Source organism: Melanerpes formicivorus, unplaced genomic scaffold (assembly GCF_026170545.1).
Source record: "Melanerpes formicivorus ecotype bairdi unplaced genomic scaffold, bMelFor1.0.p_v2 SCAF_22, whole genome shotgun sequence".
NCBI lineage: Eukaryota > Metazoa > Chordata > Aves > Piciformes > Picidae > Melanerpes > Melanerpes formicivorus.
This window is the reverse complement of record NW_027142374.1, coordinates 605751-628545: the sequence shown is the minus strand read 5'-3', so window position 1 is coordinate 628545 and position 22795 is coordinate 605751. Positions and strand designations below refer to the sequence as shown.

The window sequence follows — 22795 nt, the reverse complement described above, 5'->3', positions numbered from 1 at the left end:
GCTGCCTCACCACTCTTGCAGCAAAGGCATTTTTCCAGTATCCAACCTAAACCTCCCCTGGTGCACCTTGAGGCCATTTCCTCTCATTCCATCACTTTTTACTTGTGAGAAGAGACCAAGCCCCACCTCACTCCAGCCTCCTTTCAGGGAGCTGTAAAGAGCAATGAGGTCTCCTCTAAGCCTCCCCAGGTCCCTCAGCTGCTCCCACCCAGCCCTGTTCTCCAGACCCTTCCCCAGCTTCATTGCCCTTCTCTGGACCTGCTCCAGCTCCTCAATGTCCTTCTTGGTGTGAGGGCCCCAAACAGAACCCAGGACTCAAGGTGTGCTGAGTCCAGGGGGATAATCACTGCCCTGCTCCTGCTGGCCATACTATTGCTGACCCAGGCCAGGATGCTGTTGCCCTCTTGGCCACTGGGCACACCCTGGCTCATGTTCACCCAGCTGTCAACCAGCACCCCCAGGTCTTTCTCTGCTGGGCAGTTTCCAGCCACTGCCCCAATCCTGGAGCATTCATGGGCTTGTTGTGACCCCAACACAAAGCTCCACACTTGGCCTTGTTGAATCTCATACAGCTGAGCAGCTGTGTTAGGCCATGGCACAAGCAGCCATCCCCACTGCAGGCTGTACCCAGGGTTCACCTCACACTCCCCTATGTGTGGGCCTGTTTCTCTGACAGGACATCCACCACTGGAGGAGGCCACAGTGCTTCAACAGGGATGATTCAACAGCAAATGCTGTCAAAGTTGAGGCTATCACTGCTCCTTCCCAGCCCAGAAAGGCAAACCCTCCTCCTGCCCCACACCACACACTCAGGCGCAGCGCAGGAGGAGCTCACTCCTACACCTCAAAGCCAAGGCATCCACACCAGTGAGCCTGAGGGAGCTCTTTTCCTTCCCAGCCTCTTCTCCAGGCACTGCCAGGCAGAGGTTTAGAGCTGTACACTCCCAGGTGCTCAGGGGCCAGGAAGTGCAGGTGGGGCCAGGGGGCCGGAGGCGGTAACGTACCAGCAAACATCATCATGTGCTGCAAGTTTGTCCCAATCTTATTTCTTCTCCCCAAATTCAGTAAAAATGAGAGTGGGTAAATATTGGCAGCTCTTCCTAGGAAGATAGCAAGCTGCATTTGCACTTGTTAAGGAAATTGCTCTTCCTCTCTGTAGAACCAGACCATCGCCTCTGAGGTCATCCAGTCCAATCCCCAACCCAGCACCACCATGCTCACCAAACCATGTCCCCAGGTGCCATGGCCACACATCTTTTGAACACCTCCAGGGATGGTGACTCCACCACCTCCCTGGGCAGCCTCTTCCAATGCCTGACCACTCTTGCAGCAAAGACATTTTCCCTACTATCCCACCCAACCCTCCCCTGGCACAATTTCAGGCCATTTCCTCTTGTCCTGTCACCTGATACTAAGGAGATGGGACCAAGCCCCACCTCACTGCAACCTCCTGTCAGGGAGTTGTGGAGAGAAAGCAGCCCCCTCTTCTCCACAGTGAACAACCCCAGTTCACAGGCTCACAGGGTTGGAAGGGACCTCCAGAGAGATCCTTGAGTCCAAACCCCCCTGCCAGAGCAGGAGCAGAGAATCCAGCACAGGTCACACAGGAACACATCCAGATGGGGCTTGAAAAGTCCCCAGAGAAGGAGACTTCACAACCTCTCTGGGCAGCCTGCTCCAGGGCTCTGTGACCCTTACAGTAAAGAAGTTCTTCCTCATGTTGAGGTGGAACCTCCTGTGCTGGAGTTCACATCCAGTGCTCCATGTCCTAGCACAGGGCACAAGTGAGCAGAGCCTGTCCCTGTCCTCCCTGTCCCTTCCTTGCCTGACACCCAGCCCTCAGGTATTTATAGCTATTGATCAGATCCCCTCTCAGTCTTCTCCTCTCCAGACTAAAATGGATTTCATAGTCATTTGGGGATAAAAAGCCCAAAGTTAAAGTTTGCATTTGAGGACCCAAAGCCACTGCTCATAAGACTTCTCCTCTAGACCTTCACCACCTTTGTTTCCCCCATTGCATCCCACCTCTGCAGAGCCAGCTTCTGCTGCCTGGTGGAAAGGCTGAGGAGCCTCAGGAAGGCTGGTCTTCTAGATGCAAAGACAATAACCCAGCTCTGAGTGCTACAGCAGTGAGGAAAGAACATGCTGCTGCCCCACTGCAGCAGAGCACACAGTGCAATTCAGGAGCAGCACACAGAGCCAAGCACACCTTAACAGGGGAGATGACAAGGGGGCATGTGAGATGAGAGAGAAGTGAGGAGAACCACCACTTCCCACTGCATGCTCTCCCCTACTGGGTCCATTCTCCACCCCAAGGAATACTTGTCCTCTGTGAAGCTCAAGTTCACCACAGCTACCCCAACCCCTCTGACACTCCCCAGCACACCACGCTCCACAGCTGGGCTGGCAGCTTTAAGCCAAGTCCCATTCCCCAAGATTATTCAGCAAAAAGAAAGCAGCAGCAGCAGCAGAGAGGGGGACCAAAAATAAATGGAATACTTTCCCTGCTTTTATAGCCTGCAAGATCCAAGAGCCACCAGCCCCTTCACACTGCTTTTAGCTTTGAAGCTGGGGCTTTATAATACCAGCACCCAGATGGCAAAAATTATCTTGGAGCCACTATTCAGTGCAGCCCTGAATGATGATGTGGGAAAGGCTTCCAGCTTTTATGTTGGTTGCTGAACACCCTGAATTTGCATAAGAGATGGATTTCATGATCTTTCTCTCTCCCTCTCTCCTGAATGAGCTATTTCATCACTCAGTTTAGCCCCTTCTGACTCGAGAGGCGCAGCACAAAATTGCCATCTAACCACCCAGATGACATGTCCCTGCACTTCCCCTCCCTTCACCCCACTGCAGCCCTGCAGAACTCAGCAGGGAGATTCAGCAGCTCCTGCTGCAAACCCTGTGGCCCAGCAGGGCAAAGACAACAGTGTTTTATTTAGCAGAGAATCACAGAATTGCCAGGGTGGGAAGGGACCTCAGGGATCAGCCAGTTCCAACCCCCCTGCCATGGCCAGGGACACCTCACACTACAGCAGGTTGCTCACAGCCACAGCCAGCCTGGCTGCAAACACCTCCAGGCAGGAGGCTTCCACCACCTCCCTGGGTAACCTGTGCCAGGCTCTCACCACCCTCATGGGGAACAACTTCTGCCTAACATCCAATCTCAATCTACCCACTGCTAGTTTTGCTCCATTCCCCCCAGTCCTATCACTCCCTGACACCCTCAAAAGTCCCTCCCCAGCTTTCTTGGAGCCCCCTTCAGATCCTGGAAGGCCACAATTAGGTCTCCTTGGAGCCTTCTCTTCTCCAGACTGAACAACCCCAACTCCCTCAGTCTGTCCTCATAGCAGAGCAGCTCCAGCCCTGCTCATCCTCATGGCCCTTCTCTGGGTCAGGTTCCAGTATGTCCAGATTCCTCCTGTAATAGAGGCTCCAGAACTGGACACAGTGCTCCAGCTGTGGTCTCACCAGAGCAGAGAGGGAGAATCCCCTCCCTGGCCCTGCTGGCCATGCTCATGGGGAACAACTTCTTCCTACCATCCAATCTCAATCTCCCCATTTCTGGTTTTGCTCATCCCCCCCAGTCCTATCACTCCCTGATAGCCCCCAGAGTCCCTCCCCAGCTTTGTTAGTAGAAACCTGCTGCAGACCAAAGGGGCTTGAAAATGATTCTGCACATCTGAACTGGCTCCCCTGTTGTAGGAAGAAAAGTCCTCCCAAATCCTTGTTTTCCTGGGACATGCCAGTCCCAATGGCCTGTGTCCATTAGCATCAGCATGTAGAAGGGGAAATCCTTTCTCATGACAGCATTCAGAGGCATCTACTGTAGCTCTAGTTGGGCTATTTGACCCCCAAAAGATACCCCAAACCAGCTTTTCTCAGGGTCTAACAAATGGAACAGCAGAGAAAAGAGGAAACAAAGGGCTACACCAAGCAGGTCCCATTTGTAAAGCCACTCCTGGTGCCACACTGCCACATGAGGAACAAGGCCTGGGGCTTCACCACCACCTTCACATCAAACACCCAGTCTCTGCAGCAGCTGATTGGGATGTCCAGAAAAGGAGAGGAGACAGGGAGAAGAAAAAAGAACAGAAGAGCTGGGAAAAGAACCTCCTTCATCCTCTTACAAGAAGGATCTGGAGGTGCTGGAAGGTGTCCAGAGAAGGGCCATGAGGATGAGCAGAGGGCTGGAGCTGCTCTGCTATGAGGACAGACTGAGGGAGCTGGGGATGCTCAGTCTGGAGAGGACAAGGTTCTGAGGAGACCTAATTGTGGCCTTCCAGGATCTGAAGGGGGCTCCAAGAAAGCTGGGGAGGGACTTTTGAGGGTGTCAGGGAGTGACAGGACTGGGGGGAATGGAGCAAAACTAGAAGTGGGTAGATTGAGATTGGATGTTAGGAAGAAGTTGTTCCCCATGAGGGTGGTGAGAGACTGGCAGAGGTTGCCCAGGGAGGTGGTGGAAGCCTCCTGCCTGGAGGTGTTTGCAGCCAGGCTGGATGTGGCTGTGAGCAACCTGCTGTAGTGTGAGGTGTCCCTGGCCATCGCAGGGGGGTTGGAATTGGCTGAGCCTTGAGGTCCCTTCCAGCCCTGACAATTCTGTGATTCTTAATCCAAGCAGCAAAGGCAGCACCACACTGCAGCAATCCCCTTTGCAAAATACAGCCAGGTTGGCTGAAAAAAGAAACCCCAAAGCCCAGGCCACACACTGGAGTGAAAACCACAAATGGGTGGTTTGTTCTCTTCTGCAAGGGGCTCCAAAGGATACAAAAGCCCCCACCACAAAGGTGGGATTAAAGACATGGTTCTGGAAGGTGAACAGTGCAAGTCCCATGTAGGAGAAGATGAAGTTTTCTGCCAAGAAATTCAGCAGCTCAAACAACTGCAAGAGAAAAACAAATGAGAGAAAGGCAAGTTAGGCATAAGAGACTGAACAAGAAAAACATGTTAGCCCCTCCATCACCCCTGCAAGACATGCTTCTGCAGAAGCAGCCCCAGTGAAATCCAGCTGTGGAGAGGCAGGTGCACTTAATTCTGGCTAGAGGGAAGGGAAAAATACTGAACTGGAAACTCAGAGAGGCTGAAGAGGGCTGAGGAGCTCTCACCTGTTTAGTTCTGTGTTGGGACTCTGTAGATAAGTTGTTGTAGGTGTAATGGGCCTGTGTGATCCCACAGAAGAGTACAGCCACCACACCTGGGGAGCAGAGCATCAGGTTAGGCTCCTGGTCAGGAAAAGGGAGCTGACCTGCACCTCAGTACTGCAGAGGACAATGCAACACCCCCAGAGCCCAGAGCAATTAAACCTCTGCAAGCCGAAGCAGAGGCAGAGCTCCAGCCCTAGTTGATACTGGGAGAAACAAACCCCCCCCAGCCCATCACCCCTGCAGATCCCCATGCCAGATGCAGGGCTGTGCTGCAGCTTGCCTGTAAAGCCACAGGCTTCAGCCAGCAGGAAGGTGCTCCAGGACATCAAGAAGAACAAACCAGTCTCCAGCAGAGGGAACTCCCGAAGCTTGGTGAACTTGGTGACGTTGCAGATGGTTAAGGACAGCCTGGAGAGAAGCTGGAGGCTAAAAGCATATCATGTGTGCCTGAGGCCCTGAACCCAGCCCTGTGCTGGGCTGCAGCAAAAGCAGCACAGGGAGGGGATTCTCTCCCTCTGCTCTGCTCTGGGAGACCCCACCTGCAGCACTGCCTCCAGCTCTGGTGCCCACAGCACAAGAAGGACCTGGAGCTGTTGGAGAGGGTCCAGAGGAGGCCACAAAGGTGATCAGAGGGCTGCAGAACCTCCCCTACAGGGACAGGCTGAGGGAGCTGGCACTGTTCAGCCTGGAGAAGAGAAGGCTCTGGGCAGACCTTAGAGCAGCCCTCCAGTACCTGAAGGGAGCTACAGGAGAGCTGGGGAGGGACTTTTGACAAGGGCTGGGAGTGACAGGATGAGGGCAATGGCTTTGAGCTGGGAGAGGGGAGATTGAGACTGGAGATTTGGAAGGAATTCTTTAGAGTGAGGATGAGGAGACACTGGCACAGGCTGCCCAGAGAGGCTGTGGCTGTCCCCTCCCTGGAGGTGTTCAAGGCCAGCTTGGATGAGGCCTTGAGCAGCCTGGGCTGGTGGGAGGTGTCCCTGCCCATGGCAGGGGGTTGGAACTGGATGATCTTTAAGGTCTCTCCTAACCCAACCCACTCTGTGATTCCATGATACCAAATGCAGTTGGGTACCACAGCAACACTACACAGCCTGCCCCTAAACAGGCTAAGGCTCTGCCTGGCATTAATTTAGACACAAAACCATGAAATACTGCATCTGAGTGTGATGTAGCACAGACAACCACCAACAAAACACCACAAAAAGGATATTAAAGCTGTCACAACTCCAGTAGCTGCTCCCATGGCAAAGGATCCACTGAATATCCCCAGGAATATCCCAATGGACTTGAACATGGCTGTGACATCAAACGTGTGGCTGTTGTCTCCTGCTGGCTGGTATGCAACAATGGAACTGAAAGAGGAGGCGGGGAAGAATAGAATAGAATAGAATAGAATTAACCAGACTGGGAGAGACCTTCAAGATCATTGCATCCAACCTATCACCCAACACCACCTAATCAACTAAACCATGGCACCAAGCATCCCATACACTCTCCTCCTGAACACCTCCAGGGATGGTGACTCCACCATCTCCCTGGGCAGCACATTCCAGTGGCAAATCACTCTCTCTGGGAAGAATTTCTTCCTCACCTCCAGCCTAAACCTCCCCTGGCACAGCTTGAGACTGTGTCCTCTTGTTCTGGGGCTGGTTGCCTGGCAGAAGAGACCAACCCCCACCTGGCTACCACCACCCTTCAGGGAGCTGTAGAGAGCAAGAAGGTCTCCCCTGAGCCTCCTCTTCTCCAGGCTAAGCAACCCCAGCTCCCTCAGCCTCTCCTCACAGGGCTGTGCTCCAGACCCCTCCCCAGCTTTGTTGCCCTTCTCTGGACACCTTCCAGCATCTCAACATCTTTCCTAACCTGAGGAGCCCAGAACTGGACACAGGACTCAAGGTGTGGCCTAACCAGTGCTGAGCACAGGGCACAATGACCTCCCTGCTCCTGCTGGCCACACTGTTCCTGATGCAGGCCAGGATGCCACTGGCTTTCTTTGCCACCTGGGCACACTGCTGGCTCATGTTCAGCCTGCTATCAACCACTACCCCCAGGTCCCTCTATGCCTGGCTGCTCTCAGCCACTCTGACCCCAGCCTGTAGCACTGCCTGGGGTTGCTGTGGCCAATGTGCAGAACCTGGCACTTGGATGTGTTCAATCTCCTGCCCTTGGTCTCTGCCCATCTGTCCAGCCTGTCGAGGTCCCTCTGCAGAGCCTCTCTACCCTCCAGCAGATCAACTCCTGCCCCCAGCTTGGTGTCATCTGCAAACTTGCTGATGATGGACTCAATGCCCTCATCCAGACCATCAATAAAGATGTTAAAGAGCATGGGGCCCAGCACTGATCCCTGGGGGACACCACTAGTGCCTGGATGCCAGCTGGATGTGGCACCATTCACCATCACCCACAAGAGCAAAACACTCCTTAGTCTGGAGGGAGAGGCACCTCTGTGGTGCTACATTAGCTCTGAACAACTGCTGCAAACACCAAGCCTGAGAAATCAGGGAGACAAAACCTGAGTCCCTCGCTGCAATCTCCCCCGGGATCGTGGCATGCACCAGCAGCAAGTCCACCCTGCCCCCAGGAGTTTGGGATCTCCTTCACTGCCAGTCAGCTTTCTAGAGGTATGGCTCTGCATTTGCTCCTTCTAGATGTTAGAAAGCAGCAGACCACAGCCCTTCCCTTGCATGATCTCCTTGCAAATCCATCTGCTAGGTGACAGTCCATCGTTCATGGAGGTATTTGGGAGGTTTGGCATCAGCTCTCTACAAAGCCAGGCACCCTGGGACCACAAAGCATTCAGCTGAGAAGCCCACATGTCTCTGTCAACTCCACAGAGCTGGCTGAGCTGAACAGCCCCTGGGGAGCCCCGAGTTCTGCTGGTTTACCACATTTAATGCACACCACATTGCTTGAGCACTGCTCTGAGTTCTGGAGGGGAGCCTCACGGGGTGCCAAACGGCACAGTGCCGGCTCACTGCAGCAACACTTCTGTCTTCACTCACCAAACCCCAACAGGCCTTTGTCATCAGATGGCAAATGGCTCTGCAGCACTCAGCCTGCTCCCTCCTAGCTCCTGATGAGCTGAGCCTCCCATCAGCCATTCCACTGTTTCACTTGGAAAGGTTGAAACACAGGGGTCTCCCCCAACCATCTCCAACCTCCTGTTTTAACAGCAACTCCTTAGGCTGCCTTCATCAACATAAACTTCCCCAAACCATTAACTTCCTGGTTAGCAATCCCTTGGCTGCCTCTTAGAACTCTTGGATGTGACCTTTCAACAGTTGCTCTTTAACCTCCCCAGATATGTTGGAGTGGAAAGTTACTGCCTCGTGCACACACCCTGCAGCTTTCTCCCCCAGCCGCACACCGACCTTTTCCTGCAGCACCAGTGACAAACCCTCCCCAAGCGATCCAAGAGGTCACTTCCCCTGCTAAACTTCCCTGCTTTCAATGCATTTCACTTCCCTGCACTGTGTTTTACACTGCAAGCCACAGTTTTAAGCCCTGTGGTTTGGTTTCCTTTGCCAGCCCCGTCCTCTACTTCCCATTCCCCAGGGTGCTCTCATTATGGGGTTTGGGGCTTGCTTTAAGATCCAGGCTGCTTTTGTTTCCTCCTCCATAACTGACTGTTTGGGTGTTGGGTTTGTGAGTTAACCTCTTACAGTTTTCCTTCTGCTTTTGCATCTCTCCTGGCTAACCAGGCATTGCTGCCAGCTGCCCCTGCTGTGCTTCACCTCCGTGCTTTTACACCCCTGTCTCTGGAGGTGTTCAACAAAGGCTTGGATCTGCTCCCCAGGTTAGGAGATGCAGGGGTGAGTTGGGAAGATGGAGATCTGGGTGATTCCTGGGCAGGTAGGTAGGCTGGGTTGATGGAGGAGCTGCTGCTCTTGATGAGGTCACAGCTGGTGGTGAGTCCTACCTTGTCCCAGGGGTGAAGAAGGGCTCCAGCCCCAGCTGGCTGAGGGCAGGGGTTCAGTGGTTGCCCCAGGTGTTAGGTATTAGGTAACAGGTTGGACCACGAGGATGAGCAGAGGGCTGGAGCACCTCTCCTGTGAGGACAGACTGAAGGAGTTGGGGCTGTTCAGTCTGCAGAAGAGAAGGCTCCCAGGTGACCTCATTGTGGCCTTCCAGTATCTGAAGGGGGCTACAGGAAGGCTGGGGAGGGACTGCTCAGGATCTCAGGTAGTGATAGGACTAGGGGGAATGGAATGAAGCTGGAAGTGGGGAGATTCAGGCTGGAGGTGAGGAGGAAGTTCTTCCCCATGAGAGTGGTGAAGCCCTGGAATGGGTTGTCCAGGGAGGTGGTCGAGGCCCCATCCCTGGAGGTGTTTAAGCCCAGGCTGGATGAGGCTGTGGCCAGGCTGATCTAGTGTGGGGTGTCCCTGCCCATGGCAGGGGGGTTGGAACTGGATGATCCTTGTGGTCCCTTCCAACCCTGACTGATACTATGATACTATGAGTTGATGATCTCTGAGGTCTTTTCCAGCCTGGTTGATTCTATGACTTTATTTCCCCTGCCCACAGGGCTCCCTATGGCATTTAGCCCCTCTGAAACATGCCCTCAGAAGAAGCAGGTAGAGACTCTACAGCTCCATTTTACTCCCTGCTCCTGAACCACAGCCTCAGCATCTCACTGCCCACAAGTTTTCGGTTCTGGGTTCAATTCCTCTTCATTCTGCAACCAAGCCAAGCCAGGCCAGGAGAGCGTGAGGCAGGCACAGAAAAATATGGATCCTGCTCCTCAAGCATGGGAATGGACATTTGTCCAGGTCTGAAAGCAAGGAGGAGCCTCAAAGGCACCCAGCTCCCACAAACTGGAGGAGTCCCAGCTCTTTGTCCTCCCCCAGCATGGGGATGGTGCCCACAGTGCCAGCTTTCACCAGGCACAAGCAACTGGTGGTGTTTCCTGGGGCAACCACTGAACCCCTGCCCTCAGCCAGCTGGGGCTGGAGTCCTTCTTCACCCCTGGGACAAGGTAGGACTCACCACCAGCTGTGACCCCATCAAGAGCAGCAGCTCCTCCATCAACCCAGCCTACCTACTTGCCCAGGAATCACCCAGATCTCCATCTTCCCAACTCACCCCTGCATCTCCTAACCTGGGGAGCAGATCTGCTGCTTGTGAGAGCTGAGTCATCCCCATGTGGTTCCCTCACTTGTGCCTCTGCTGTGAAACAGGCAAATGCCACCCTCAGTTTGAAAAAGGGGAACCATAAATAGGAGCCCTGGATTGCTCTTGGAGGAACACTCCCTCCCACAGCAAGAGGCCCTCACCTCCTCCTTGCACCCAAGATGTTTTTGCATCCAGGTGACTTGAGGCTGTCCCTGAAGCACCTGCACTGACCTGACACCTGCCATGCTGACCAGGGCCTCATTATGCTGCTTAAAGTGACCACAAAACCCATGGCAATGGCCTCAAGTTGCACCTGGGGAGATTTAGGTTGGATAGTAGAAGAAATTTCTTCACAGACAGAGTTCTCAAAGCCTGGCACAGGCTGCCCAGGGAGGTGGCAGCATCCCCATCCCTGGAGGTGTTTCAGAGGCAGAGCTGTGGTGCTGAGGGACATGGGTTAGCTCCAAACTTGGTAGAGTTAGCTAATGGTTGGATTTGATGATCTCAAAGGTCTCCTCTAACCAAACCACTTCTGATTCTATAAGCTTGAAAGCAGGCACAGAGTAGCTGCTGAGAAGCCCTTGAATGGGGCATGCTGCTGGGCCAGCCTGCACCTAAGCCTTTCAGCAAAACAACTTTCCACTGCAGCTTGGAGCTGCTGGTTTGCTGCAAATGGTCTTATTTCAGGGAGTGGGGTGGATTGAAGTCAGCTTGTGGAAAGAGGAGAGCAGGAAATTTGAGCACCAGCTGCTAAGGTGCTACTGAAACCATGCAAGAAGCAGGCGGCCGTGCACGGTGTGGTCACCCACGTGTGCAGGGAGTCACCACCAATGTCCCTGATGATGCTGAACCCATCTATTCCCACCCACAACCTCCTATCTGGCAGCCTTCTCTCCACTCAGGATCACTTCTTAAACACAACCTGGCTGTGCAGCACTTCCTCCTCTCCGTCATAACAGCCAGCAAAGCAGCACAAACCTCAACAGAAGCATTCCATCCAGTGAACACAGCTTGCTGCCTCCACCTCGGTCCAACCCACACAGCCAGCACACCAGAGGGACAAATATGCCAGAACCCTTTTCTGTCTCAGCTCTGTGTTCACCTGCCAGTGCTGCAGGTATCCCACACTTCCAAACCAATCCCCATGAGGACCACACAGTGAGGATGCAGACAGAATGCATCCTACGTGCAGAGGACACAAAGCCTTGGAGAGTATGAAACACTCTTCACAAAGCCAGCAAGTTTCCCATGCATTCAGTGAAAAAACAACCCATCTTCTTGTGGCACAGAAAGGGAGCAGGAAGAGGAAACAGCTGCTGGACCAACTATTCCCACCTCAACAAAAGGAGGTCTTTGTGGGTGGGAAGGGAGAAGAGCAGGAGCAGAGCCATCAGCAAAGGGTTGCAGTGGGATCCTGTGGCTGAAAAGCAGGCATGGTGCTTTTCCCATTTCAGAGGAACATAAAGGCTTCCTTCTGGCTGAAAAGCAGGCATGGTGCTTTTCCTATTTCAGAGGAACATAAAAGCTTCCTTCTGGCTGGGCCAGCTGGCCATAAAAGCAAACCAAAACCCATCCATCATGCGGGGAGAAGCTGTAAGGACGACCTGCAGTCCCCGAGCTGCGGCCTGCGGCGAGACATGCCAGAGGTGACTACGGGCTGTGGGGACACTTCAGAGGGAAATCTGCTCCTGCAAAGGCTGCAGGAGCGGGGGGCAGTGGCTCCCCTCAACACCTGACATGTAACACACAGCACAGTTAAAAATAAAACCAGGAGACACTTACGAGGACAGCACTATGGCAACGGCATCGTTGAGGACGCTTTCGCCAAAGAGAAGGGCATAGAGCTCAACATCGACCTGGAGTTCATGGAAGATGGCAAGAACAGTCACTGACAAACAGAAAAATAGAGAGACATTCAAAAAGGTGCTGTGGTTTTACAGAATACACAATACAGAACCAACCAGGTTGGAAGAGACCTCAGAGATCATCAACTCCAACCTATCACCCAACACCATCTGATCAACTAAACCATGGCACCAAGCGCCTCATCCAGTCTCCTCTTAAACACCTCCAGGGATGGGAATCCACCACCTCCCTGGGCAGCACATTCCAATGGCCAAGCTCTCTTTCTATGAAGAACTTCTTCCTAACACCCAGCCTAAACATCCCCTGGTGCGGCTTCAGACTGTGTCCTCTTGTTCTGGTGCTGCTTGCCTGGGAGAAGAGACCAACCTCTGCCTGTCTACAACCTCCCTTCAGGGAGCTGTAGAGAGCAAGAAGGTCTCCCCTGAGCCTCCTCTTCTCCAGGCTAAGCAACCCCAGCTCCCTCAGCCTCTCCTCACAGGGCTGTGCTCCAGACCCCTCCCCAGCTTTGTTGCCCTTCTCTGGACACCTTCCAGCACCTCAACATCTTTTCTAAACTGAGGGGCCCAGAACTGGACACAGGACTCAAGGTGTGGCCTAACCAGTGCTGAGCACAGGGCAGAATGACCTCCCTGCTCCTGCTGGCCACACTGTTCCTGATGCAGGCCAGGATGCCATTGGCCTTCTTGGCCACCTGGGCACACTGCTGGCTCCTGTTCAGCTGCTGTCAACCTGTACCCCCAGGTCCCTTTCTCCTGGCTGCTCTCCAGCCACTCTGTCCCCAGCCTGTAGCACTGCATGGGGGTTGCTGCAAGCAAAGACAAAATGCCCCTTTCTAGCAAGCTGCCCTCCTGCCATCTCTGTGCCACCCTGCTCCATGGTGCCAGCCACCCCTCCGTGCTCCCTTTGAGAGTCTTCCTTCTGCCCTTTCAGGTTTGGGTTTGCTTTATCACTTCCCCCCTCCTCCTTTTACTGAAACACCTCCTGAGCATTAGGCCTGTTGAGCTTTTGGAGGGCAGGCTTGAGCAAACTCTGCTCTGTGCTTCCTGGGGGGCTGAGCTCATGGGCTGGGCTGTGGTACCATGCTGGCACAGGCCACCCAGCTTTTGGGCTGCCACTAGCTCAGAGCATCAGGCAGGGCCTTGCTCCACCTGCAGAAAGCCAGGGGATGAGCCTTTTCCAGGACTATGGCTGCTGTCTTTTCCTTCCATCTCTGATACTCCAAGAGAAATCTTTGGATTCAAGGGGAAAAAAAAATAGCCAGGCATCAGCTCAAACCCTGAGTGAGGGTTTCTTGTGATTTGCAGCCAGATGGCAGAGACCAGAGCAGCCCTCAAGCTGTTCCCCAACTCAGCAGCTGCAAGAAGATAATGAAAACACAGCAGGTTCTGCCTATCAGCCTTGCAAAATAAAACCACAACCCACAACCCCCCAAGTGAGAGAGAGGTGGCACATGGGGCAGGGCCCAGGCTGCTGCAGGGGGCTGAGCTCATTCCCACCAGCTCCTCTGGAAGTCCTTTAAACCAGCATTCAGGGACTCATGTGTGCCCACTGCCCTGGCCTTAACCCCACTTCTGCAGGGGGATAGGCTCTGGCTTTGACCTGCCCAAATCTTCCAGCTCCTCTGTGGAAGCCTGAGGAAGGGACACGATGCCAGCAGCTCAGCTGCAGTATTCCTAAGCATCCCTTCTCCCTCTGCTCCCTGCCTGCCCTCTGTGCCTCTGCCATCCACATACCAACAGCAGGTGTGTGAGGTGCTCCCTGCTTTGCAAAGGCAGCCCCCTGGCCTGTTGGCCCCTTGCACAGTTACAAAGAGGAATCACACAATCAGCCAGGTTGGGAAAGACCTCAGAGATCATCAACTCCAACCTGTCACCTAATACCCAACACCTCCTGACAACTAAACCATGGCTCCAAGTGCCACAGCCAAGCCCCTCTTGAACACCTCCAGGGATGGTGACTCCACCACCTCCCTGAGCAGCACATTCCAATGGCCAATCTCTCTCTCAGTGAAGAACTTCTTTCTCACCTCCAACCTAAACCTCCCCTGGCACAGCTTGAGACTGTGTCCTCTTGTTGTGGTGCTGGGTGCCTGGGAGAAGAGACCAGCCCCCACCTGGCTACAACGTCCCTTCAGGGAGCAATAAGGTCTGCCCTGAGCCTCCTCTTCTCCAGGCTAAGCAACCCCAGCTCCCTCAGCCTCTCCTCACAGGGCTGTGCTCCATGCCCCTCCCCAGCTTTGTTGCCCTTCTCTGGACACCTTCCAGCATCTCAACATCTTTCCTAAACTGAGGGGCCCAGAACTGGACACAGGACTCAAGGTGTGGCCTAACCAGTGCTGAGCACAGGGCACAATGACCTCCCTGCTCCTGCTGGCCACACTGTTCCTGATGCAGGCCAGGATGCCATTGGGCACACTGCTGGCTCATGTTCAACCTTCCAGCCACATGGGAACAGCCCCCCCACTACAGGTGGCCTGAGACCACAACCCCACCCAAGATACATCCAGACAACTTGGGACACCATAGATACATAGAATGGTTGGGGTGGGAAGGGACCTTGAAGACCACCTAGTTCCAACCCCCCTGCCACGGGCAGGGACACAAATCATTTTGCTTTAGCTTTTTAATGTATCTACTTTTGGTTTTAATCAAAGTGTCAGCAGTAACAGCCACACCAGTACCTGACAAAGCTTAGGGGAACATAACCACCCCCCAAAAAAAAGGAAAATAGATGATTAATAAAAAGAAGAAAGCTGGGGAGGGGTCTGGAACACAGCCCTGTGAGGAGAGGCTGAGGGAGCTGGGGTTGCTTAGCCTGGAGAAGAGGAGGCTCAGGGGAGACCTTCTTGCTCTCTACAGCTCCCTGAAGGGAGGTTGTAGCCAGGTGGGGGTTGGTCTCTTCTCCCAGGCAACCAGCACCAGAACAAGAGGACACAGTCTCAAGCTGTGCCAGGGGAGGTTTAGGCTGGATGTTAGGAAGAAATTCTTCCCAGAAAGAGAGCTTGGCCATTGGAATGTGCTGCCCAGGGAAGTGGTGGAGTCCCCATCCCTGGAGGTGTTCAAGAGGGGATAGGATGTGGCACTTGGTGCCATGGTTTAGTTAGTCATGAGGTGTTGGGTGACAGGTTGGACTTGATGACCTTTGAGGTATTTTCCAACCTTGTTGATTCTATGATTCAATGATAGATAGAGAGCTTGGCCTCTGGAATGTGCTGCCCAGGGAGGTGGTGGAGTCAGCATCACTGGAGGATTTTAGGAGGAGACTGGATGGGGTGCTTGGTGCCATGGTTTAGTTGATCAGATGGTGTTGGGTGATAGGTTGGACTTGATGATCTCAAAGTTCTCTTCCAACCTGGTTAATTCTATTTCTATTCTATTAACTCCTGGGGAAGGCACATCTGGCATCTCCACCTGGCAGGCAGATGTGGCTACTGCAGGTCATGCTCTGCAGCATGGTTCTTGCCCTGATCTACATATACAATGCTCCTGGTTCTGCCTTTGAAAAACTGAAATGGCTCACTGTTAGGATGAGCAGGGAAAAGCCCAAAGTCCCAATTCATCTGGGAACAACAGCCACTGGCACTTGTTTCAAAAGGACAGAAGCCTGGGCTTAGCCAGACATGCAATGTGCAGAGTCTTGCATCTGGGGAGGAAGAATAAACTGCAGCAGTACAGGCTGGGAGGTGATCTGCTGGAGAGCAGCTCCTTGGGGAGGGCCCTGGAAGTCCTGGTGGATAACAAGTTATCAATGGGACAGCAATGTGCCCTGGAGGCCAGGAAGGCCAATGGGGTCCTGGGGTGCATTCAGTGGAGTGTGGCCAGCAGATCCAGGGAGGTTCTACTCCCCTTCTACTCTGCCCTAGTGAGAGCTCATCTTGAGTACTGTGTTCAGCTCTGGGCTCCGCAGTTCAGGAGGGACAGGGATCTGCTGGAGAGAGTCGAGCAGAGGGCTACTGGGATGAATACTTTGAGGGCTCTTCCAACCTCAGTGATACTGTGATACTGTGATAAGGGGACTGAAGCACTTCCTGGTGAGGAGAGGCTGAGAGCCCTGGGGCTGTTTAGTCTGGAGAAGAGTGAGAGGGGATTTAATAAATGTCTATAAATATCTGAGGGCTGGGGGTCAGGAGGCAGGGGACAGGCTCTGCTCAGTTGCACCCTCTGACAGGACAAGGGGCAAGTGATGTAAGCTGCAGCACAGGAGGTTCCACCTCAACATGAGGAGGAACTTCTTCCCTGTAAGGGTCACAGAGCCCTGGAGCAGGCTGCCCAGAGAGGTTGTGGAGTCTCCTCCTCTGGAGCCTTTCAAGGCCCATCTGGATGCATTCCTCTGTGACCTGATCTAGACTGCATGGTCCTGCTCTGGCAGGGGGTTGGACTCTATGATCTCTTTGGGACCCTTCCAACCCCTCACATCCTGTGAGCCTGTAAACCTCTCCCTTCCAAGCAAAGCTGGCCAAGATCTGCATTTAAAAAGATCCCCCAAAGCCACTGTAAGCTTGAGAGGTAGGAGTTAATGCTGTCACACACCCCCCAGCCCCCCCAGGCTGGTGCAGCCCAGGCTGCAAAGGAAGAAATTCAAGCCCTGTTCAGCAAAGGGCAGGAGGAAAGAGAAGGCTTTTTGTGGTGCTGTGTTTTCAGCTGAAGTTGGAACACACAAATAAACAGCTACTGTGTGAAAGCAGCCACAAACTAAGTGGAATCCAGCTGGGCAGGGCATGTCTCTCATAGTTTTGATGTACAGAGTGCATCAGCAGACCAAGGGGTCGCTCCTGTCCTCAGGACTGCTCCCTAAGACCCATTTCAAATCAGATTAGCACCTTCCAAATGGCAGCAGAAGGAAATAGCTGAACTGAAACCATCAGCTGAAGCCTCCCCACATTACACATCTTGTCCTGTTGACACAGGATGGCAGAGACACAGTGCAGCAAAGTCAAGTGGGAGACTGCTGAGACTGCACTGCAAACAATGATTCAGGGTAAGCAAAGGCTTGGGAGGGCTCTTACATGGTAACTGGGGGGGGAATCAAAAGGCATGGAGACAGAATGGACCTCTGAGAACCTTGCAGCTAAACTGAACTCCATGCCCCAGCCCCCAGCAAAGTCAAGGGGGATATTACTGAGACTTCACTGCAAACAATGATTCAGGGTAAGCAAAGGTTTGGAAGGGCTCTTATATGGTAACTTGGCAGGGGGGAATCAAAAGGCATGGAGACAGATTGGACCCCTGAGAATCTTGCAGACAAACTGAACTCCATGCCCCATCCCCCAGCAAAGTCAAGGGGGATATTACTGAGACTTCACTGCAAACAATGATTCAGGGTAAGCAAAGGCTTGGAAGGGCTCTTACATGGCAACTGGGGGGGGGGGGGGGGGGTCAAAAGGCATGGAGACAGATTGGACCTCTGAGAATCTTACAGCTACACTGAACTCCAAAATTCAGAAGGAGGGAATCACAGCACCACAGAATTGTCAGGGTTGGAAGGGACCTCAAGGATCAGCCAGTTCCAAGCCCCCTGCCACGGGCAGGGACACCTCACACTACAGCAGCTTGCTTGGACTTGCAGGGGATTTTCTTGCCCTCTTCACCACCACCCAAAACAGATCAAAATGTTTGTAAAATGAGGGGGGGAGGGAAAAACCCATGCAGCATACCTGGGTCAGTAGCTGACACAATGGCACCGAACAGGAGGCAGTCAGTGAAGTAGAAGTCTCCCCCCAGCTGCCCAGTGACTTTCATCAGCGCCACGCAGCCGTACACCACAGAGCTGGGGAGCAGAAGTGGCAGTTACTCATCTTTGCAGTGCACCAAAGTGACATTCAAATGGGCTCCAGCCCACTGCATTAACCCCTGAAGTTATCAACCACAGTGTGGTGAGGGTTGGAAGGGACCTCTACAGATCATCGAGCCCAACCCCACCCTGCCAGAGCGGCGTCACCCACAGCAGGCTGCACAGCAGTGTGCCCAGGTGGGTTTGGAAAGGACCTCTAGAGATCAGCCAGTCCAACCCCCCTGCCAAAGCAGGATCATCTAGGGCAGGTCACACAGGAACACATCCAGACAGGTTTGGAAAGTCTCCAGAGAAGGAGACTCCACAACCCCTCTGAGCAGCCTGCTCCAGGATCCAGCACCCTCACAGCAAAGAAGTTTCTCCTTAAGGTCAAGTGAAGCTTCCTGTGCTGTAGTTTGTGCCTGTTAGCCCTTCTCCTGTCACTGGGCACCACTGAAAAGAGCCCAGCCCCACCCTCTTGACTCCACCCTTTAGCTATTGATCAGCATTGATCAGATCCCCTCTCAGGCTGCTCTTCTGAAGGCCAAACAGTCCCAGGTATCTCATCCTTTCCTCATCAGACAGATGTTCCAGTTCCTTAATCATCCCTGTAGCCTCCATTGGACACTCTCCAGCAGATCCCTGTCCCTCTTGAACTGGAGGAGACCAGAACTGGACACAATACTCCAGACGTGGCCTCACCAGGGCAGAGCAGAGGAGCAGGAGAACCTCCTTCAACCTGCTAGCCACACTCTTCTTTGCTGCACCCCAGGAGACCACTGGCCATGAGGGCACACTGCTGGCTCATGGGGAACTTGTCCTGGTGCAGGAGGTTGTTCCTCCCCAGGTGCAGGACTCTACACTTGCCCTTACTGATCTCCATGAGGTTCCCTCTGCCCCACTCTCCAGCCTGTCCAGACACCAGAATACCAAAGAGCTGTACTGTGTGAGCTGAGCTTGGTGAAACCCTGGGGTCACAGCCTGGGAGGCAAATGAGAGATCAGGCTTGTGGCTAAAGAAAAGCAGCAGCCAGGCTCCTGGGGGCTCCTGATCCCCCTGCAGTGTTCACTTTTTCCATTAACACCTTTCAGTGGCATGACCTTGGCCCGACCTAGGAAGGGATCAAAGTTGCATTGAGGAACAGATAATGGGGATGCTGAGTTTGCTTGAATCCACTTGGACCCTCCAGTGGAAAACACTCTACAGCAGCCTGTGTGCTGCAGTTCAGAGTGGGAACCATCCAGCTCCCTCTGCACATGTGGGCAGATAATGTGGAAGCAAGCTGTAAGGACAGGATCCTGCCCTCTGCTCCTGTGTCTCACACTTGTCAGGGCTGTGCTTTCAACCACTTGAAGCTACTGACTGTTTCCATGGAGTCATACAATGGCTTGGATTGGAAGGGACCTTAAAGATCATCCAGTTCCAAACCCCCTGCCATGGGCAGGGACACCTCCCACCAGCCCAGGTTGCTCAAGGCCTCATCCAAGCTGGCCTTGAACACCTCCAGGGAGGGGACATCCACAGCCTCCCTGGGCAACCTCTGCCAGTGTTTCCCTCCCCTCACTCTAAAGAATCTCATCCAAATCTCCACTCTAAATCCCTTCTTTTGCAGCCTATTTTATCATGTCAGCCTTCAGAGAAGAGTGAAACTTTCCCTGCTATGTACTGAACTATTCTGTCTGGGATGCTGAGAAAGCACTATGCAGTCAGACAGCCTTCACCCTGTCCACACAGCAGAAGCTTGGATAGTAAACAGTATTATTTGCTGCTGCCAAGCAGCTGCACCAAAGAGCCTGTGAGATCTTTTAGGGCTGGGGTGAGCAGCCACAGCTGCAGGTTCAGAGCACAGCTCAGAACCCCATGGAAGAAGCAGACCAGCTCCAGCTACTCACCCAATGACCAGGCAGGAAATTGCAGTGCCAAGAAAGGCATATGCTAGGATGGAGCCCAGGTTTCTGAAGAAGTGCCTCTAGAAAGAGGAGAGAGAAAAAAAGAACAACCCAAAACCCAACAAACCCTGAATTATAATTTGCTAACAACTTCTTTCAAGCCTGCACAGGCAGCCACAGAGTGTCTGAGGGTATTTGGAGCCAGCTCAGACACCACCAGTGGGCAAGCATGGCTGAACAGTGCCCAGCACAAGTGCATGCAGCATAAATAAACATGAACAGGACATTTTCTGCTACCTGTGCACCTCATGAGGTGCTGTTCCAAGCCCTGGGAACTGATTTCCCAACTCAGCAGCATTCCTTCTTCCTTCTCCCACAAGCTAAACCTGATCACTTTCCTCTCCTTCCCTATCAGCGTGGCAGAGGGCTGCTGCTTTCTAAAAGCTTCCCACCCTCCCCTGTGCTTCCAAAGCAAGGATGGCTGAAATAGAATAGAATAGAATAGAATAGAATAGAATAGAATAGAATAGAATAGAATAGAATAGAATAGAATAGAATAGAATAGACCAGACCAGGTTGGAAGAGACCTTCAAGATCAAATGGCCCAGCTGACCTCAACCAGCCCTGCACAAACCCATGCTGGAAGCTGCTGACCCTTCCCAGCCCTGCACAAACCCATGCTGGAAGCTGCTGACCCTTCCCAGCCCTGCACAAACCCATGCTGGAAGCTGCTGACCCTTCCCAGCCCTGCACAAACCCATGCTGGAAGCTGCTGACCCTTACCAGCACTGCACAACCCCATGCTGGAAGCTGCTGACCCTTACCAGCCCTGCACAAACCCATGCTGGAAGCTGCTGACCCTTACCAGCCCTGCACAAACCCATGCTGGAAGCTGCTGACCCCTTACCAGCCCTGCACAACCCCATGCTGGAAGCTGCTGACCCTTCCCAGCCCTTCACAACCCCATGCTGGAAGCTGCTGACCCTCCTCAGGGCAGAGGGATGGATGAGACTGACAGGGGCATACTCAGCCCTGCTTTCCTTCAGTCCCAAGTGTGCTGAGCAAAACCATTCCCAGCTCTGCAGCCCTGGCCTGCTGAGCCAGCACTGAAGCACCCTCAAGTATGACAAACACTCTGGAGGGAGAGGAACTCCAAATGCAGGCCCTGCACGTACCCTTTTCAAGCTGTAGCCTGCATAAAAGATAATTGGAGGAAGCAAAATGTTGAAAAATACTTCAGGATCAAAAGTCACCTGGGGAGAAACACAGAAAGGAAGACAGGAGTCAGTACAAGGGCTTCTGAGAGCCTGCCAGACAAAACACAAACAGAAAGGTCACACAAAACACCTGGGGGGGGGGCACCCACCAGAGGCAATGCTCTTGGGGACAATACTGAGGATCTGTCTGGGATCTTTTGGAGACACAGGTCAGAGTTTAAGGAGCTTCCACTGAGATCAGCTGAAGCTAGAGTTTCATTCCATTCAGAGAGTCACAGAATCTGCTCACAGAATGGTCTGGGTTGGAAGGGACCTTCAAGCTCATCCAGTTCCAACCCCCCTGCCATGGGCAGGGGACACCTCCCACCAGCCCAGGCTGCTCAAGGCCTCAGCCAAGCTGGCCTTGAACACCTCCAGGGAGGCAGGATCTATAGTCTCCCTGGGCAACCTGTGCCAGTAATGTATAGCTGATCACACTGGACCAAACAGAGAAAGGAAAAGGGGGAAAGGGAAAGGGAAGGGGAGAGAAAAAGGAAAGGAAAAGAAAAGGAAGGGAAAAGGAAAAGGGGAAAAGGGAAAAGGGAAAAGGGAAAAGGGAAAAGGGGAAAAGGGAAAAGGGAAAAGGGAAAGGAAAGGAAAGGAAAGGAAAGGAAAGGAAAGGAAAGGAAAGGAAAGGAAAGGAAAGGAAAGGAAAGGAAAGGAAAAGGGAAAAGGAAAAGGAAAGGAAAGGAAAGGAAAGGAAAGGGAAAGGAAAGGAAAGGAAAGGAAAAAGAAAAGGGGAGGAGAGAGGGAGGGGAGGGGAGGGGGAGGGGGAGGGGGAGGGGAGGGAGAGGGAGGGGAAGGGAAGGGAAGGGAAGGGAAGGGGAAGGGAAGGGAAGGGAAGGGAAGGGAAGGGAAGGAAGGGAAGGGAAGGGAAGGGAAGGGAAGGGAAGGGAAGGGAAGGGAAGGGAAGGGGAAGGGAAGGGAAGGGGAAGGGAAGGGAAGGGGAAGGGAAGGGAAGGGGAGGGGAGGGGGAGGGGGAGGGGAGGGGAGGGGAGGGGAGGGGAGGGGAGGGGAGGGGAGGGGGAGGGGAGGGGAGGGGAGGGGAGGGGGAGGGGAGGGGAGGGGGAGGGGAGGGGAGGGGAGGGGAGGGGAGGGGGCCTCACCTTTCTGAGCATCTCGTTGTCCTGGACGTTGTTGAGCTCGTGGGCGCTGATCTCGCCCTTGAGGGTGTACTCGTAGTACTTGCCGCTGACGTTGACCAGCAGCGTGGCGGGGGCTGCCCTGCGCCTGGCCAGCTCAGCGTCACGTTGTTGACGTCGCTGGGGGGACGTGGATGCCGTAAGCGCAGGACGACGCCGACCAGGGACGCCTGCAGGGGACACGTGCCGGTGAGCGGAGCCCGGCCGAGCTCTCTGGCTCGCACCGGCCCGCAGGGTGCCTCGGGCCGGAAGGGACCCGTCAGCGCCATCCGGCTCCGGCCCCCACCGCCAGGGGCAGGCACACCTCCCCACCCGACCGGGCTGCCCAAGGCCTCGTCCAAGCTGGCCTGGAACGCCTCCGGGGAATGAAGCATCCACAGCTTCTCTGAGCGGCCTGTTCCAGCCTCTCACCACCTCCACAGCAAACAACTTCTTCCTCAGGTTCAACCTCCATTTGCCCTGCTCGGTTTTCAAATCATTGCCCCTTGTCCCATCACCACAGGTCCTTATGCAAGGGCTCTCCTCTAGCTCCCTTTGGGCACTGCAAGGCAGCTCTATGGTCTCCCCAGAGCCTTCTCTTCTCCAGGCTGAACAGCCCCCAACTCCCTCAGCCT

At 53.8% G+C, this 22795-nt stretch overlaps 1 protein-coding gene across 1 annotated transcript in view; it reads right to left on the bottom strand.

Moving 5' to 3' along the window:
- Positions 1-22795, bottom strand: part of SLC9A6 (solute carrier family 9 member A6) — a 43108-nt gene that overhangs the window by 11159 nt on the left and 9154 nt on the right. Inside the window, 11 exon segments of the mRNA XM_068151767.1 lie at positions 1005-1116; positions 4772-4885; positions 5109-5197; positions 5428-5533; positions 6361-6502; positions 12042-12147; positions 17779-17891; positions 19787-19863; positions 20959-21036; positions 22146-22274; positions 22277-22347. Of these exon segments, the coding sequence (XP_068007868.1) occupies positions 1005-1116; positions 4772-4885; positions 5109-5197; positions 5428-5533; positions 6361-6502; positions 12042-12147; positions 17779-17891; positions 19787-19863; positions 20959-21036; positions 22146-22274; positions 22277-22347 (1137 nt within the window).